Raw genomic sequence first — 20,031 nt, forward strand, 5'->3', positions numbered from 1 at the left:
CTGGTTGGATCTCCTTGCAGTCCAAGGGACTCTCAAGAGTCTTCTCCAACACCACAGTTCAAAAGCATCAATTCTTAGGTGCTCAGCTTTCTTCACCATCCAACTCTCACATCCATACATGACCACTGGAAAAACCATAGCTTTGACTAGATGGACCTTTGTTGGCAAAGTAATGTCTCTGCTTTTTAATATGCTATCTAGGTTGGTCATAACTTTCCTTCCAAGGAGTAAGCATCTTTTAATTTCATGGCTGCAATCACCATCTGCAGTGGTTTTGGAGCCCCCAAAAATAAAGTCTGACACTCTTTCCACTGTTTCCCCATCTATTTCCCATGAAGTGATGGGACCAGATGCCATGATCTTAGTTTTCTGAATGTTGAGCTTTTAGTCAACTGTTTCACTCTCCTCTTTCATTTTCATCAAGAGGCTTTATGTTCCTCTTCACTTTCTGCCATTAGGGTGGTGTCATCTCCATATCTGAGGTTATTGATATTTCTCCCAGCAATCTTGATTGCAGCTTGTGCTTCCTCCAGCCCAGCATTTCTCATGATGTACTCTGCATAGAAGTTAAATAAGCAGGGTGACAACATACAGCCTCGACGTACTCCTTTTCCTATTTGGAACCAGTCTGTTGGTCCATGTCCAATTCTAACTGTTGCTTCCTGACCTGCATACAGGTTTCTCAAGAGGCAGGTCAGGTGGTCTGGTATTCCCATCTCTTTCAGAATTTTCCACAGTTTATTGTGACCCACACAGTCAAAGGCTTTGGCATAGTCAATAAAGCAGAAATAGATGTTTTTCTTGAACTCTCTTGCTTTTTCGATGATCCAGCAGATGGTGGCAATTTGATCTCGGTTTCTCTGCCTTTTCTAAAACCAGCTTGAACATCTGGAAGTTCATGGTTCATGTATTGCTGAAGCCTGGCTTGGAGAATTTTAAGGATCACTTTACTAGGTGTTGATTGTTAAGCCATCATTGTCTGTATCTAAGTTCTCTCAGTGAATGGAACTAGAAAAATCATATTACATACCCATACCTACATTTACATACATATAAACATACCTACACCTGCATTTCCCAGGAGTTCATGCTGGTGTTTCTAATTCTGACTCATGACCACACAGTTCACTCTTCTTTCCATTTTTAAACTCAACTTCTCTAGCAATGAGAAACCTGGCTCTCATTATCCAACATACATTATTTGCTCCATCCTACAGTACACTTTCCAGTACTCTTGCCTGGAAAATCCCATGGACAGAGGAGCCTGGTGGGCTGCAGTCCACGGGGTCGCTACGAGTCGGACACGACTGAGCGACTTCAGTTTCACTTTTCAGTTTCATGCATTGGAGGAGGAAATGGCAACCCACTCCAGTATTCTTGCCTGGAGAATCCCAGGGACAGGGGAGCCTGGTGGGCTGCCGTCTATGGGGTTGCACAGAGTCGGACACGACTGAAGCGACTTAGCAGCAGCAGCAAAGTACACTGAAGCAGTTTTGGAATTGCTAAACCATACTGCTGTGGAAAACAAACCTAACTAGAATTCGATATGTGTTTACAGTTATTTTTATCTTTAGTCTGAGAGTGTATAGTCAGAATAATGTGCTGAAAAGTTATATACAACTCCTAGATTTTCATAGCTGAAAACAATGGAGTTTTATTCTTTAAAAAAAAAAATAGATGAGAAGCTTTCAGAAATCATTAGATGTTTTCTTAAGCCCATTAACTTTTCCTTGAGATCTACACAAAAATTCTGTTTTGATATGTATATATGTGTCGGGGGATTGTGTAATTTCCTTGGTTCTGTCTCATCACAACAAAAATTTGAAGTGATGGACCAGCATTAAAGCCCTCAGATAGGCCGTGTCACAGCTCTTGGGCAGATCAGTGTTACAGCTCCATGTTGCAGCTCAGTTTTATTTAGAAAATAAAGGAAAATACATCCTCGAGGCATGAGGGCATGCCGACCCAAAAGACACGAAGAGAAGAGAGAGACCCCCCGCCCTTTGGCTCCTCTTTTTATGTTTTTTCCTCCTCCCCCTGAGCTTGCCCTGTGTAAATGGGGCTAACCAGGAGTGCTGTTTGCTCTACCTGAGGTCCTCACTCCGGTCCTCGGATCTTCCTTAGTTCTGTTTTGGCGGGCTTTTCCCTTCCTTGTCTTTTAGCCACTGCCATTCTGCACTCCTTTTTCCTATTCTAACTACCTAACATATGGATAAGACATTTTTTTTATTGAAGTTTGATTGATTCACAGCATTATGTTAGTTTCAGATGTTTAGCAAAGTGATTCAATTATACATATGTATTTTCAGATTTTTTTCCATTATAGGTTATTATAATACAAGATACTGAATATGTGTGACATCGTATGGTATTTGTCCTTCTCTTTCCGACCTCACTATGTATGACAGCCTCTGGGTCCATCTGTGTTGCTGCTGCCCTTCCCTAGTTTGTTGTAGTTGTTGTGGGAGTAGTTTGTTTAATGACTTTTGTGAACAAATTCTTTAAAGTTTATATTCTTTGTTGCACGTGGCCACTGAATTCTTTGTTTGGTTAGCTTGGTGGTCAGCCAACGATTGGACAGGGATTTCCTTAGGCATCTGGAATCAAAGTGTCACCATCTTTACCAAGATCTTCTTTTTAAAAAATTTTATTTATTTTTTGATTTTTGGTCACACCACATGGCATGTGGGATCTTAATTCCCTAGCAGGAATTGATCTCACACCCCCTGCATTAGAAGGCAGAGTCTTAACCCCTGGTTAACCCCTGGACCACCAGGGAAATCCCACAAGGGTCTCTTTGAATGTGTTGGGACACACTTTCAATCCTCAGTCAGGCATTAGACAGCTCTGCCTTAGCTTTCACTTCCTGCTTCTCTATAATGTCAAAATCAACCAGGGGCAAGAGCTGAGAGCCTTCTCAGGTCTTCCTGGGCATGCACACAGTCCTATGTATAAGCATAGTCTTACAGATTCCCCAGAATATGTGTTAGCATTTCAGAGCCCCTCTGGCAATTCTGTTCCTCATCTTTTCTTTTTTTTTCCTCATCTTTTCTTACTGAACTTTTTGATGAGTCTGCTGTTTGTCACAGCTGTCATCCACTGCTTCAGGCAGCTAGCTATGAAATTAACTAATTGCCTGTAATTGCTTTAAACAAATACCTTTAGTAAAAAGCTTTTCACAGAGTAATATTCCATGGTGTATATGTACCACAGTTTCCTTATCCATTCGTCTGCTGTTGGGCATCTAGAGAATGAACTCAGAGTCAGGTCAGATACAAAAAGTTTTGCAAATGAAATTTTCTAGGAAATACCAGACAAGTCAAGTAACGGCAATTCTTTGGGAATGAAATTTTGAAAGATCTCCATCCCTGATCTGCTCTCTTCCATGGCTTTCAGATAGTGGTATTTTTCTGTGAAAGTGGGCTATCATTTTTCAAAGCTAACTACTGAGCTGGACAGTAGGGAATGGGAGTAAATCAAGTTAAAACGCCACGAAATTCTGTTTTTACCAAGATTCAGTCATTTTTCTTGAATAAATGCTCTCTTGGCTGCACAAGCCTTTGTTTTATTTCTCAAGTTCTGAAAAAGTGGATTTTTACTTTTTTGGCCAATTTTTAAATTTCTTTCACAGACGACTTTTCACATGTCCTTACTTTGCCATTTTTATAGATGCCACACTAATGTGCCACGTTAATGGAAACTTATCTTCATAAAGGAATATAAATATGCTCTCAAGACATAAAACCTAGAGCTGGAACAAATAGGAACAGAATTAAAGAGGAGCATTTTGATAGGTGGTGAATTTTTAGCAATCTCTGGCACCAGGGGATGATTTAAATGTAATATTTAACAAGACAAATTGCTTTCTCATTGTGCCAGAGGCAGGTAGAAATTGCCTTTGGGATTTTTGAAAGGCTGTTTGTTGGTGGACACTGGAAAACATGGTTGCAAAAATCTCAGCCACACATGAGAAAGCTAAAGAAGGAAATGTGGTTGCAAATGTATTTGAAATAAAAGCAACAAGCTCTGAAGATTGATTGTGATTTGTTATGAAACATAAAATCACCTACCTTGAAACCCAGTTTGGGAAAATTATTATAGTGTCTTTAAAGGCTGTGAGCTTCTTCAGGGTAGAGACTGATATTTATTTTTATCTTTTCTCTTTCCCTAGAACCCAACATGGTGTCTAATCTCTTGTGTACTAGTCAAGACTTTCAGTTGCAAGTGATAAAAACCCAATTAAAACTGGCTTAATAAAATAGTTTATTTTGTATCTCTAAATTTCCAAAGATAACGGACACAGATGTAGCCAGATTCAGGAACCCAGAAATTGTTCCCAGGAATCTGTTTCTTTTTCTTACTGTTGTCTTTGATTTCCTTTGGGTTTCATTCTTGAATCAGTCTTTTTGGACATGGGGCTAGAATACCTTGATGGACCACATTTGGTTCATCTGCTCATTTGTGAAGCCTGATTTAATGGCGTGGGTCAGCACCATCCAAGTCACATTCATGGATAGGAGAGTGGGACCCTTGGGGAGTTCACAGCCTAATGAGTAGCCAGAGATTAAAACGTAAACACAAAATAAATATACAGTGACAGCTATGGTTATTACCTTGCAGGACAGACTAGATGCTACGACAGATGATAATACAGTGCTAACTCACACTGTAACTGGCAGAAAAGCCCCATTTCTCAAAAGAAGTGGACATGGAAGGATGTCCATGAAGGATGGAAGCAACAGTGAGGCATATTTGGGGTTGGAGAGCTCTGCGTATGTAAGGGCAGAAGGCATGAATGGGGTTTACTCTTGGAAGAACTGAAAAGACCCCTTGAGGCTTGACTAATGACGGACAGCAGGAATGGGGCAAGAGGGAACTAGGGAGGTGGACGAAGTTCAGGTCCCTACACATCTGTGAGTTTGGACTTCATCTTAAGAACCCTAGGATGCTTTCAAAGAGTTTTAATCTAGGAGAGAAATTATCTGAATTCTATAAAAACTTAAAAAAAAAATTTCCGACTGCTCTGAAGACTGTGGACACAGGAAGGTCAGTTAGGGGCCAGTGGTAGTTACTGAGTGGGGGGATTCTCCTTCCATGGAGGAACTGATCCTGGGGTTGACAGGATATTGACAGATGGGGGAGCTTCCCTGGTGGTCCAGTGATTAAGAATCTGCCTGCTAATGCAGAGGACAGGTTGGATCTTGGCTGGGGAACTAAGATTCCATCTGAGGCTGGGCAACTAAAACTCCAGTCCACCACAGTTACGGAGCCAGAGTGCTCCACAACTAGAAAAGCCCCCTCACCACCCAGTGCCGCTGCAATTTAAAAAAGGAAAAAAAATAAAGAATTTGACAGATGGGAGATAAGTTAGGAAGACAGAACCTACAAAACTATGAGTGATGTCAGAGGAGGAGAGAAATTAACATGGTGTTGGTTTCACGATACCTGAGCTTGGCTGGGAAATTTCTGGGGGTGCTTAGTGGTTTGAGGAAAGACGGTGATCTTGGTGATCATCTCAGGTTGGTGATCATCTCAGGAGTGTGGAGGCTTACAGTCTGCCTCCAGTTCTCTTCTGCTCTGTGTGCTGCTGTCTTTTCTAATTTGAAACTAAAATGAAGGCTGTGTTCACTATGTGAATAAGCTCTGAAAGTACAGCATCGTTTACCAAAGATTTGGCCAGTATCAAAAAGGACGCTTGCGCTGTGTGTGAGGGGTGTCTGGAGGGCACAGACATTTTTTTAAATTGTAGAGCAACTGCTAAGGTCGGAGGTAGCTTGATGGTCACTCCTCCTGGGACTCACGGGCGTGCCTGTAGCTGACACAGTCCTCTTTTCTCTTGTGCAGGACTCCGAGGTTCTGAACACGGCCATTCTCACTGGAAAGGTTGTTTCAGTTCCCGTCAAGGTGGTGGCAGTTCAAGAGGATGGTTCGGTGGTGGACGTGTCAGAGGCTATGGAATGCAGGTCTGCGGATGAAGACGTCATCAAGGTACAACAGGTTTTACTTCCAGATGCGCGTTTGGTCCTTTCTTTCACGTTCTGTCACACGGCTGCTCTAAGCATCCCAGGCTCCCAAGGGCAGAACCTGAATGGGGATGCTGATGGGGAGCAATAGGGATGCTGAGGGGGGAGTGATGGGGGATACTGATGGGGAGCGATGGGGATGCTGAGGAGGGAGCGATGGGGATGCTGATAGGGAGCAATGGGGATGCTGATGGGGAGCGATGGGGGTGCTGAGAGGGGAGTGATGGGGGTGCTGAGAGGGGAGTGATGGGGGTGCTGAGAGGGGAGTGATGGGGATACTGATGGGGAGCGATGGGGATGCTGATGGGGAGCGATGGGGGTGCTGACGGGGAGCGATGGGGATGCTGAGAGGGGAGTGATGGGGATGCTGATGGGGGAGCAATGGGGGATACTGATGGGGAGCGATGGGGGTGCTGATGGGGAGCGATGGGGATGCTGAGGAGGGAGCGATGGGGGAGCTGATGGGGAGCGATGGGGGTGCTGATGGGGAGCGATGGGGGTGCTGAGAGGGGAGCGATGGGGATGCTGATGGGGGAGCGATGGGGGATACTGATGGGAAGTGATGGGGGTGCTGATGGGGAGCGATGGGGATGCTGATGGGGAGCAATGTGGGGGTTTTGAGGAGGGAGTGATGAGGGTACTGATAGGGAGCGATGGGGGTGCTAAGGAGGGAGTGATGGGGATGCTAATGGGGAGTGATGGGATGCTGATGGGGAGTGATGGGATGCTGATGGGGAGTGATGGGATGCTGATGGTGAGTGATGGGATGCTGAGGAGGGAGCAATGAGGGTGCTGATGGGGAGCGATGGGGGTGCTGATGGGGAGCAATATGGGGGTTTTGAGGAGGGAGTGATGAGGGTGCTGATAGGGAGCGATGGGGATGCTGTTGGGGAGTGATGGGGTGTTGATGGGGAGTGATGGGGATGCTGATGGGGAGCAGTGTGGGTGCTGAGGAGGGAGTGATGGGGGTGCTGAGGAGGGAGTGATGAGGGTGCTGATGGGGAGTGATGGGGTGCTGAGGGGGGAGTCATGAGGGTGCTGATGGGGAGTGATGGGGATGCTGAGGATGGAGTGATGGGGTGCAATGGGGGTACTGATGGAGATGATGGGGATGCTGATGGGGAGCAATGGGAGTGCTGATAGGGAGTGATAAGGGTGCTGAGGAGGGAGCAATGGGGATGCTGAGGAGGGAGTGAGTAATGACAGGGACTTGCCTGGGATCAGAGGCATCTGGGCGTGCTGTTTCCCTCCCCCGGGATGGAGGAGGGGGCCTCTCTTCTCCTTCTTTTTCTCATAGGACAGTATTTTCCGAAGTTTAGCAATCTACCTGCCATCTTCTCAATTTTTGCCAACTTCCTGTGCCAAATAATGTAATTTACTCAACATATTTTCTTTAAATGCCTTACTTTTTCAACATTAAATATCTTAAATGTCTCACTAGAAGACAATAAAATCCATTGTAAAACCCATTAGCTTGATGTACTAATTTTTTCTTAATATACGTGAAAATAAATAATGATTAACTTTTTAAAAAGTCCATCCCTGTGCCCCCAACTTCACTGGGGAATCAGTGGGACACAGCTCACAGTTTGGAGAATCAGGTCATGGATTATTTCTGCTGCATTTTCCGTCCAATTAGCTGGATTTATGGCTCCAAATTCAGCCAGGAACCAGCCCATGATTTTTTTTTTTTCCCATATTCTTTGCAGGGGTCTGTTTGAATCACTGAATTCAGAGTTTCTGCCAATTTTTTCTTGGCTCACTGGTTGGCAGTTTCCTTTTGCAGCTCAGAACCCCAGGAGAAAGGACTTCCATCTTTAGAGCCATCCTTTCTCCTTTAAGCTGCTAAGGGAGCTCCTAGGTCCTGTGTCTTCATTAATTTTAAAAAACACAGTAATGCTGAATTCTGCTTTCTTTCCATTCTACTGGCTGCTGTTCAGAAGTTGAATGAAACTTGGTCTTCATCTAAAGAACTTTGAGATGGACAGAAAATCCTGCAAGGGTTTCCCTGTGGTGGACAAGATCTGGGAGGGCTTGATTCCTTCTCATGGTGACCTGCAGGAAGCTATGCCTTAAGCCAGAGATGGCTTTTTTGATAAGGAAGAATTGATGTGCGTTCTAATTAAAATTAAGAAAAAATTAATCTTTAATCCTGGCAGGTCTTGGACTCCATGGGCAGGTTTGATTAAACAAATCTGAAGCCTTCTATATTCAGACTCTAGAAAGATCTGAGCCAAGTCATACAAATTCATCTGCGGAGAATGAGAAAATATTGATTCATTGTCCTTGGTTGCCTTTGACAACACATGTTATTTACCATCCCCCTCCCCATCATTCCAGAAAGGAGACATTAGTGATGGCGCCTGGAGATGGCATCTGTGTGATTATGCCACCATGGGCTCCAACGGATGGCTCAGCTTTGTAGTCCCCTCAGCCACATCCCTTCCTGAGAGCCTGCTATGGAGCCCCCCAAAGCAGGACCCTCACTCTCCTGTCCTGGAGAGCTCTACCCTACATAGGCAAGGCCAAGTTCATGGTTCCCATTGTTGCCTTGTACTTGGTTACTTCCCCTTCCCAGAAATATACTAAGATTATCCTCTGTCCTACCTGATAGAGGAATTGCTTTGGGAAGCAGTAGTTTTTGGTTCACCTGTCACTTTCGTGGCCACATGAAGGTGGGATTTTTCTTCTAGCAAATTGTGGCCTGATCTTGGCAAACCAGAGCGTGCACATCACGAAGCTCAGAGCTGCCATAATATGTTTTTTTTGTAGGGGAGCCCAGGCTCTGTTGCAGATTCCGGGGCCTGGCTCAGTGGAGGGGGATTCATTAAATGGCTGTGATGCACTTGTCACAGCTCTCATGTCAATATTTGTCGTGCATTTTGTCACAACACTAAGGTGTACAGTGTCATCCTCAGAGCTGTCCTCTGGCCTCAGCATCACCCAGGGGCACCCCAAAGATGTGGATGTTCCTTGAGAGACACCCTTGGTCTGTGGAGGGTCATTCTGTCACTTCTTCATGGTCCAGGAGACTCTGTGTGCCTCCCCAGGGAGAGCTGTGCAGGTTTCACCAAAGATCGTCACGTGATGGAAATTCTGAGTGTTGGGATGGTGACTTAGGTAAGGGAGAAAGAATGAATTTAGAAAGGTGTCAATTGTGGTGATGTCCAGTTGGCTTATTTGACTTGGGACTTTGGGGCAACTGAATCTGAGAACATAAAGGATTTTAAAGGGCTGGAACCTTGGCAAGATTGGAAGGGATCAATGTCACATTGTAAGCTAACAACTACTTCCATGTTAAAAACAAAAATAGAAGATGTGTATTAATTGTGTGTGCATGTGTGTGTGTGTGTGCAAGAAACCGTGGCGCTTTTGTTCACAGTGAGATCTGATGAACCAACTGTATTTTTAATGGACGCATAGTTGGTTTACAATATGATATTAGTTTCGGGTGTACAGCATGGTGGTGATTCAGTATTTTTACAGATTAAACTCCATTAAAAGGTGTTACACGGTCATGGCTCTGATTCCCTGTGGGACCACCTGTCTGAAGAGACTGCCGCAGGCTGATATAATTTTTGTTGGCATTAATGGGTGTGTGACCCCGGAACAGAGGCCCCGGGCGGGCAGACTGGGGGCTGCATCTGATTCAGGGGTGTGCCTCTGCTTATTTAGTTCGCTGCCACCCTGTAAAAATTGGCTAATGACATAGACACCTGGATTTCCAGGTTCTTATGAAACTCACAAGGTCAGGTGGCCCTGGGCCCACACTGCTCCCTGTGACCCTCGACCTGGAAGTGACCAACGGACACCCCTGTGTGTCAGTCCCTGCCCCCAGATCAGCACAGTCTCCAACCCTCCCTCTCGTCTCCCTGACAGAGGCAGAGGGACATCTGTGATTTCTCACTACACTTGTGCTGTTGGTTTTCTAATAGTAGGTTTCAGAGATAAGGGAGCTATTTCTTATCCCCTGGTCTCTATAAGTCACGGGTGATAGATGTCACTTGTCACTCTGATAGAGAATTCCATGTCTTTCTAGGCAGAAGAGGAAAGCTGGAAATTGGATTGTGTTCTGTCAAACAGTGTCTGAGGGGCTGAGAGTCCTTGAGATCAAACCGCAGGAGAAATGATTGAAGGAAATGTGAGTGTTGAGCCCGGTGATGAGAAGAAAAGGCCCAGGGAGAGGTGAAGAGGAGGATATGGCAGCTCTTTTGAAGTCTTTCAAGGACCATCCTCTGGAATACGGAGTAGATTTGTACTTTTTAGATTCCAAGACTGGAAGTCAAAAGGGAACTGCTTGGGCTCAGCATAAATAAAAATAATGCAGAGCGAGTGAGTTTTGGGGGTTGGTAAGCTTTCAGACAGGTGATGTCAGTTCAAATGCTGACCCCATGGGGAACACCTTTATGAACTAGTAGTAAAGTATCATTCGAAGTATCATTCCTGTGGCTTTCCCATCATGAAGTCAGTTGATAATTGACTTTTTCTGAATTTGAAAGACTTTTGTTTCCATCCTTATAACCTGGAAGGCCTATGTATCCATTTCCTCTTGGTGCTGTAACAAATCAACATGAACTTAGTAGCTTCAAACAATGCACATTTATTATCTGATAGGATGGGAGGTCAGGACCCTAAAATGGGTTGCTTGGCAGGGCTACCTTGCTTCTGGAAGCTCTAGCAGAAAATCTATTTGCCTTTTCCAGCTTCTGGAGACTGCCTTCATTTCCTGACTATGGCCCCCTCTTCCAAGTCAACACTGTAGCATCTTCAAATCTCTCTCTCTCTGACCACTAGTTCCATCATCACCTCTGTTTCTCTGACTCTGACCCTTCTGCCTGTCTCTAATAAGGACCTTTAGGCTCACCTGGATAGCCCAACTCCGGGCTCCCCACCTCTGGGTTCCAGAACCGGTACCTCCTATCAGATCAGCAGCAACATTAGATTAGAAACACAGTGCACAATAAACATAATGTGCTGAATCATCTGAAACCATCCCCTCCACTCCTGGTCTATGGAAAATTATTTCCCATGAAGTTGGACCCTGGTGCCAGAAAGGTTGGAGACCATGGACCCAGATACTCCTTTCATCTCAAGGTTCTTTTCTCAGTTACATCTGCAGTCTCTTGCCACATGTATTAGTTTCCTGGAGCTGCCCTAATAGGTTCCCACAAACTCAGTGGCTTGAAACAACATAAGTTTGTTCTCTTACAGTTCTGGAGGGTGGAAGTCTGAAATCAAGGTGTGGCCAGGGCCTCCCTTCCTCCAGAAGCTCTAGGGGAGGATCCTTCCTGGCCTCTTCCAGCCTCTGGTGGCTCCAAGTGTTCCTGGACTCGTACCCATATCCCTGCAGTCTCTGCCTCTATCTTCACATGTCTTGCCCTTGTGTCTCCGTGTGACCTTATTCTCCTATAAGGGCACTTGTCATTGGATTTAGGGGCCATCCTAATTCAGAATGATCTTGTCTCAAGATCCTTAGGTTAATTATATCTGCAAAGACCCTGTTTCCAGGGACTTCCCTGGTGGTCCAGTGGCTAATACTCCAAGCTCCCAATGCAAGGGGCCCCAGGCTCATTCCCCAGTTGGGGAACTAGGTCTGCTATGCTGCAATGAATATCGAGGCTCCCAGGTGCCTCAGCTAAGACCTGGCACATCAAATAAAATAAATAAATAAAGAAGTATGTTTAAAAGACCCTGTTTCCAAATAAGGTCACATTCATGGTGCCAGGGGCTAGAACATGCATGTATCATTTTGGGGTCACAATTCCACCCCCCATGTAAAGTGACATATTCTGAAAATTAAGATCTGGACAGCTCTGGGGGTCTTTATGCTGCCAGAAAGGCTTCCCAGGTGGTGCAGTGGTAAAGAATCCTCCTGCCAGTGTAGGAGATGCAAGATACACGGGTTCGATCCCTGGGTCGGGAAGGTCTTCTGGAGGAGGAAATGGCAACCCATTCCAGTATTCTTGCCTGGGAAATCCCATGAACAGAGGAGCCTGGCAGGTTTCAGTGTATGGGGTCGCCGAGAGTCAGGTATGATTGAGCAATTGAGCAGCAGCAACATGCTTTCAGAAACAACACATTTTCTGTTCTTTGCTAAGTTTCTTTAAAGGTCTTCAGAGAAAGGAAGAAAAATGCAATTTCCATGTTGTAATTATGATTTAATCTTTGAACATCTATCTTCCTGACTAAGTGATGGCCTCCTGTTTTCATCTGTCAGTAGTTGTATTGTTTGTCAGCGAGCTGTGGTCTCCAGAACCACAGAAGCCTGGCGTACGTCACCAGCAGGCAATGAACTCTTTCACGCTTGGAGAGAAATCAATGTAAACTCACGCTGATCTTGAAGAGGGTACCCTCCAACTTTTGGCTGCAATAATTAAGTTTCCAGCCTTCTGATATCAGCTGGACTTGCAATAATGAGATGCTAAAGGCCTCATAAAAGGGAATTAACATTTTAAAGCCTTCTGTGCCCCAGGGAAGGTCTTTATTTCCAAACTTGGTCTGCAAAGGGCAAGGGTAGGCAGCGGATATGCTGTTGAAAATAAAACATAAAGTTTTCTGCTGCTGATGTGGGTTCACTAAACAGAGCCCAATGTCACCTCTGGACGATGCAGGAAGCTTTGAGAGAGCAACTGCATTTCTTAGATTATCAGGTAACCCCTGCAAAATGCTGTGTGACCTGATTTTCTTAAGTGGTTGGATTCACAGAGGCATGAGGTAGCAGGGTGGGCATGTCCTGAACATGATCCTTAGAGAGGTGGTATGAATTGATGCCACTGAACCAGAGACATAACGATTCAGGTGGAGGGGATTGGACAGGTGTGGTAGGTAGTGGGATCTGCAGGCCTGGGGTGAAATCCTGCATTGGTGAGCTTTGCTTTGTTTTGGTTGCAAGTAATAGAAATTCAAGGCTTCCCAGTGCAGAAGACACAGAAGACTCGGGTTCAGTCCCTGGGTTGGGAAGATCACCTGGAGGAGTAAATAGCAACCCTCTCCAGTTTTTCTTGCCTGGAGAATCCCATGGACAGAGGAGCCTGGCAGGCTACAATCCATGGATTTGCAAAGGGTTGGACATGACTGAGCTACTAAACAAAAACAACAATAGAAATGCAAATCCAACTATCTTAAGCCAAAAGGGAGAAATATTAATACATTGACATGCAACCAAAGAAGCCATGATGACTTGAGGTGAAGGTGTATCCAGAGATACATCTAGACTTGATTTCTCCCCTTCTCTCATTTCTACCTTCCTCTGTGCGGTTTTGTGCATCTTTTCCTATTCTCGTGCTGCTTCCTGGGCCCAGCAACCCTCGCCACTTCCTGTATCTGGAGAAAGCGCGGTTGTCTTCTGGACTTGGGTCAGGTGCACCGGCCCTGTGCTGCCACCTTCTTCCTGCCGCTCTGCATCTCCAGCGCACATCCCCTGCCTCATGCTGCAGCCTTCGCCTTCTGTCCCCCATGTAGACATGTGTGTAGGGACTCAGTGCATTGTGTGTCCTTGTGCGGGTGGCAGGCTTGCCCCTTGAGGGCAGGTCCATGTCTTACTTCTCTTCCTGCCCTGAAGCGTCTGTTAGAAGGAGCAGTGACAACCACCACAGCCCATGGTGACACTATGCCAGACTCTGTTCCCTGATTTTAAACACATTACAGCCTCCAGTGTACCTAGCAGCCCCACAGAGTAGGTCCCAATATTATCCCATTTTGCAGCCCAGAAAACTGAGGCTGCAGAAGTTTAAGTGTCTAGGTTGTGCATAAATATTAGTACATTTCGTGTCCAAATGTATGGTGTGGAAAAGTAGATAAATAGTCCCTTCCTACTTCTTCTCATTTAAAGACAGAATTAAAGACAGATGTTTCTGAAAATCCAGATTTTTATGCTTGATGTGACTTTTAAATGTTCGCACATCATCCAGTTGAAGGCATTCTCACCTTCTCCATGTGTCCTGTGCTGTAGGAGCAGGTTCGCTAATGAAAGATGGGGCTTGGTCACAGGTGAGAGTGGGGTTGAGGACCTTGTGGGGACCCCATGATGGTGATGAAGTGGGTTCAGAGCAGTCTCTCTGCACTGACTTACCTTGAAAGGGTCCTTGTCTCCATGGGCTCCAACAAGCTTCCAGAGAAACCCTCAGATGGATCCTAATTTTATCAGGAGATGGAGAGAAATCCTAGAGTGGTTTAAGCCCATTTCTCTCTCTTTCAGCAACACTTGGCAAACATTCCTCCAGAAAACACTGTTCCTCTATTTCTGGGCATGAATTTCCTTCCCTTCACCCATCACCAGGAGCCAGGCAGCTAAGAATAAGTCGTCAGGCAGCTTGGATGTTATTGCCTAATTTTGTCCTTCTTTATGCTGGTAATTTGGACTTTTATTGTTCCATCCTGATGGGAGATGTGTCGTATATTTCCTGTTGGCCAGAGGATAGCTATTGCTGCATCCCCAACCTTTTGTTCCATCAGCATCACTCTGATTTCAATATTAATTAGATCTTTTGTTCCTTTCTGTCTTTAGCATCTCTAATGAAGAACTAACATTCTGGAATTGTTTTGGCGTCACGCGGAGAAACCCTGGAATGAGCCAGAGTAGGTCTGTGAGCCTACCGACTTCCTCCCTCAGTAAACACGCCTGCAAGCTTCCTTCTCCTCTGTGGGCCACCTCTCACCTCTCCTCTCCATCAAGCCCTGCTGAGGGCAAGGTCCTGGTGGTTCACTGGGGTCTTGGGTCTGTGACTGTATTATCAGTATCAAGTAGGGTTAACTATGGCCCCAGTGCCTCTGTCTCCTGGCACATTTATCCTTGATGTTTTGGAGCTGAGTTTGCAATTTCGGCTCCTACCAGGAGTTTTGATGATGGGCAGAATGTATCTGCTTTATATTCAAATTCATTGAGTTTCCTGGAGAAACTCAAATCATTTAATGCAATATATTTAAAAAATTTTAAAAATTTATACAATTTTTAAAAGTTACTTTCCATTTACAAAACATTGGCTATATTCTCTGTGTGGTACAATGCAGCCTTGTGCCTCTCTTTTTAAAAATTTTTATTTATTTATTTGACTGTGCCAGGTCTTAGCTGGGGCACAAGGGATCTTCCATCTTCATTGCAGGACATTGGATCTTTAGCTGCAGCATTGCAAACTCTTACTTGTGGCATGTGGATTCTAGTTCCCTAACCAGGGATTGAATCCATGCCCCTGCGTTGGGAGTATGGAGTCTTAGCCACTGGACCACCAGGGAAGTCTGGAGCCTATCTTATATTAAATAGTTTGTACCTCCCACGCCGCAGCCCTACGTGTCCCTCCTCATGCATTTGAATAAACTTTAGAAGTGATGCACAGGGCATTGAATTATTGTTGCAGAAATGAAGATCACCCAGTTGGTAAGTGCCAGGCCTGGGGTTTGACCTTGGGCAGCTTGACTCTGAGTCTGGGCTCTCAGCTTCGGCTTTACAGACAGCTTCCCAATTTCAAGGGAACTTAGCCCCATTGGCGGAGAAGGCAATGGCACCCCACTCCAGTACTCTTTCCTGGAAAATCCCTTGGACGGAGGAGCCTGGTAGGCTGCAGTCCATAGGGTCGCTGGGAGTCGGACATGACTGAGCGACTTCACTTTCACTTTTCACTTTTATGCATTGGAGAAGGAAATGACAACCCACTGCAGTGTTCTTGCCTGGAGAGTCCCAGGGATGGGGTCGCACACGAGTCGGACACGACTAAAGTGACTTAGCAGTAGCCCCATTGGAGTGGTTCAGTTCAGTTCAGTTCAGTCACTCAGTCGTGTCTGACTCTTTCTGACCCCATGAACCGCAGCATGCCAGGCCTCCCTGTCCATCACCAACTCCCGGAGTCCACCCAAACCCATGTCCGTGGAGCCAGTGATGCCATCCAGCCATCTCATCCTCTGTCGTCCCCTTCTCCTCCTGCCCCCAATCCTTCCCAGCATCAGGGTCTTTTCCAGTGAGTCAGCTCTTCACATGAGGTGGCCAGAGTATTGGAGTTTCAGCTTCAGCATCAGTCCTTCCAATGAACACCCAGGACTGATCTCCTTTAGGATGGACTGGTTGGATCTCCTTACAGTCCAAGGGACTCTCAAGAGTCTTCTCCATAGTTCAAAAGCATCAATTCTTTAGTGCTTAGCTTTCTTTATAGTCCAACTCTCACATCCATACATGACCACTGGAAAAACCATAGCCTTGACTAGACAGAACTTTGTTGGCAAAGTAATGTCTCTGCTTTTTAATATACTGTCTAGGTTGGTCATAACTTTCCTTCCAAGGAGTAAGCGTCTTTTAATTTCATGGCTGCAGTCACCATCTGCAGTGATTTTGGAGCCCCCCAAAATAAAGTCAGCCAGTTTCCACTGTTTCCCCATCTATTTGCCATGAAGTGATGGGACCAGATGCCATGATCTCAATTTTCTGAATGTTAAGCTTTAAGCCAACTTTTTCACTCTCCTTTTCCACTTTCAACAAGAGGATCTTTAGTTCTTTACTTTCTGCCATAAGGGTCATGTCATCTGCATATCTGAGGTTATTGATATTTCTCCCAGCAATCTTGATTCCAGCTTGTGCTTCCTCCAGCCCAGCGTTTCTCATGATGTACTCTGCATAGAAGTTAAATAAGCAGGGTGACAACATACAGCCTTGACGTACTCCTTTTCCTATTTGGAACCAGTCTGTTGGTCCATGTCCAGTTCTAACTGTTGCTTCCTGACCTGCATACAGGTTTCTCAAGAGGCAGGTCAGGTGGTCTGGTATTCCCATCTCTTTCAGAATTTTCCACAGTTTATTGTGACCCACACAGTCAAAGGCTTTGGCATAGTCAATAAAGCAGAAATAGATGTTTTTCTGGAATTCTCGTGCTTTTTTGATGATCCAGAGGATGGTGGCAATTTGATCTCTGGTTCCTCTGCCTTTTCTAAAACCAGCTTGAACATCTGGAAGTTCATGGTTCATGTATTGCTGAAGCCTGGCTTGGAGAATTTTAAGCATTACTTTACTAGCGTGTGAGATAAGTGTAATTGAGTGGTAGTTTGAACATTCTTTGAAATTACCTTTCTTTGGGATTAGAGTGAAAACTGACCTTTTCCAGTCCTGTGGCCACTGCTGAGTTTTCCACATTTGCTGGCATATTGAGTGCAGCACTTTTACAGCATCATCTTTCAGGATTTGAAATAGCTCAACTGGAATTCCATCACCTCCGCTAGCTTTGTTCGTAGTGATGCTTCCTAAGGCCCACTTGACTTCACATTCCAGGATGTCTGGCTCTAGGTGAGTGATCACACCATGGAGTGGTTAGGGTGCTTATTTCAGGGGCAGGGTTCTCTCCTCTACTTTGGGATTATCTGCACATTGACCTTTTTTATGCAGATCATGAGGTTAAGATTTATCTTCCAAAGATTAAACTGTAGCTTCTTTTTCTCTTAAACATTTCAAATGTGTAGAGGGAAATTTACTTATGTTGGGAACTGGTGAACATAAAAAGAAATCCCTGGACTTTCCTGATCGTCCAGTGGCTAAGATTTTGTGCTCCAAATGCAGGGGGTCCAGGTTTGATCCCTGGTCAGGGAACTAGATCCCATATGCCACATGCTGCAATAAAGATGGAAGATCTCACATGCTGCAGTTAAGACCTGGCACAGTCTAATAAATATATAATGTTTAATTAAAAAAAAAAAATCCAACAAAGAAGAGCTAGAACTAACTTCTTCAGCCAAAAGCGACTAGTACAGCACAGACTTGATGGGCATGAATGAGAAAAATCTTTGGAGAGTTTCACACATTTTCCCCTGAATATGGAGGTGTCTTGCACGAACAGTTTATTACTGTATTATTGATACTTATCCCTAGTCCGATATGGACTTCGGGGAAGTAACTCTGCCTTTAGCAGTTGGTGGAAATACAAATTCTGTCTCAGCCAGAAACAACGGAATGGGATTTTTCTGGGACTGGATGGTCTGGATTACGTGTGTTTGCTCGCCTGCTCAGTCACTCAGTCATGTCCGACTCTCTGTGACCCGCATGGACTGTAGTCCACCAGACTCTGCTGTCCATGGGATTTCCCAAGCAAGAATACTGGAGCGGTTTGCCATTTCCTACTGGAGGAGATCTTCCTGACTGAGGGATTGAACCCACGTCTCTTGCACCTCCTGCACTGGCAGGCGGATTCTTTTACCACTGCACCACTTGGGAAACCACTGGATTATGTGGCCGCCTATTAAACAGATGGACTCTTATCTTATCTCTTCTAATCCATTTTCAAAATCAATGGGCTTTCAGCAGGAAACAATTATTTATATTCTTATACTCAGTGTATTCCTTCTATCTTGCTCTTGGATTAGTTTGCCAAGGAAACATTTCAGGTTTAACTTGAAATGTTAAGAGACAATCTCAGATTTCAAAGCTCTGCTTTTGACTCCTATTTCTCCCTGCAGAGTTGCCTTAACCTTCTTAAAGGACCCCTCTTCAAATATTTCAGATATTTTTGACCACTTCTAAAGCTCAGTTTAACAGGCTGTTTTTAAAATGAAAGGCCCCAGCCCAAAGCGATTGCCCTAACGTAGTTATCTTTTAATGCTCTGGACGCCAGAGCAGTTTCCATCATCAAGGATTTCGGCCATGTCACTCCTCAACGGATGTGTTCAGAGAGGTGAATGTATCCATGACTTCCTGACATCCTTTGTGTCTGACACTTGATAACTATTTGGGTTACACTCTGATGACTTCTTTTCCTATGTGCACAGTTGTAGGAAGATTAGTCCACGGCCGTGTGCTGAGACTGGCTGTGTGTCTGAAGCCCACTCATGGGGACAGTGGATTTCCATGTGGCTTTTTAAAAAAAGAACTTTTTAAATTTTGATTTTATTTGGCTACATCAGGTCTTAGCTGTGGGCCAGGGATCAAACCTGCATCCTCTGGTTTAGAAGGCGAAGTCTTAACTACTGGATCACCAGGGAAGTCCCTGCATGTGCTTTTGACAGCCTTCTTGAGTGACAGAATAGTGGTGAGAATCTTGAAGGATTTTCCACTTTGATACCAGTGCTTGCACTCTGGTCCAGGTTGAGACAGGAGGGACTTTGGTCAAGGACGTTGGGCCAAAGGATTTTGGTTTCATAAATAGGATGTAAATAATATAGAATAAACAAAACGTGTAGTAGGACCCCACTCCCTAGCATGCACCAATCCAGACATCACTAATCCATCCCCCACTCCTTCCTTCTACAGCCCCAACTTCTTGAGCACAGGTCCCTTGAGCAGCCACTATGGAGTGATTTGTAGTGACAAGTGAGACAAACCTATTTCCTACTTCTGATAAAGCCTGTGGGGGAACTAGCAAATGTTTTCATAAGAATTGAGGAGCATGCTAATGAGGCCATGATATGGACCTCAAAATCTGATATATTGGAGGAAAACGAAACAAAACACAGTATTTCTGTGCCATTGCACTACATCCTATTGATTTCGGGGACATGTAGCAGTAAGTAGCAGCTGGAAGCAAGACCTTAGCTCCCTGATTGGGAATTGAACCCTGGTTGCCTGGGTGGAAACCAGGAATCCTAACTGCTAAATGACAGGGGCCAGTGGCTGGAATCTAAGTCCCAATCCTAGTCTACCCCGAAAGGAGGAATCAGACAAGAAGACAGAAGGTATAGAGGAAAGTATATTATTTATTAGAAAAGCAGAGTACATGTGGAAATATCCATGGGTGAACTCAGCATGAGAGTTGCTTGAGTCAAGCCTTTGGGAAGTTAAAATCCTTTCTAAGGGGAGGACTCTTCCAGGTCTCTGTCTTCTTCTTGCCCAGTCATCTTCTTTGCATGCATGTATGCTAAGTTGCTTCAGATGTGTCCAACTGTTTGTGACCCCATAGACTAGCCCACCAGGCTCCTCTGTCCATGGGATTCTCCAGGCAAGAATACTGGAGTGGGTTGCCATGCCCTCCTCCAGGGGATCTTCCCAACCCAGGGATCAAACCTGTGTCTCTCATGTCTCCTGCTTTGGCAGGTGGGTTCTTTA

At 45.0% G+C, this 20,031-nt stretch overlaps 1 protein-coding gene across 1 annotated transcript in view; it reads left to right on the forward strand.

Annotated features, from left to right (window-relative positions):
* The window catches only part of TMEM132B (transmembrane protein 132B), a 383,675-nt gene that overhangs the window by 336,244 nt on the left and 27,400 nt on the right, over positions 1-20,031 (forward strand). Inside the window, exon 5 of the mRNA XM_043902095.1 lies at positions 5,845-5,988. Within this exon, the coding sequence (XP_043758030.1) occupies positions 5,845-5,988 (144 nt within the window). The remainder of the gene's footprint in view (positions 1-5,844; positions 5,989-20,031) is intronic.

Source organism: Cervus elaphus, chromosome 5 (assembly GCF_910594005.1).
Source record: "Cervus elaphus chromosome 5, mCerEla1.1, whole genome shotgun sequence".
NCBI lineage: Eukaryota > Metazoa > Chordata > Mammalia > Artiodactyla > Cervidae > Cervus > Cervus elaphus.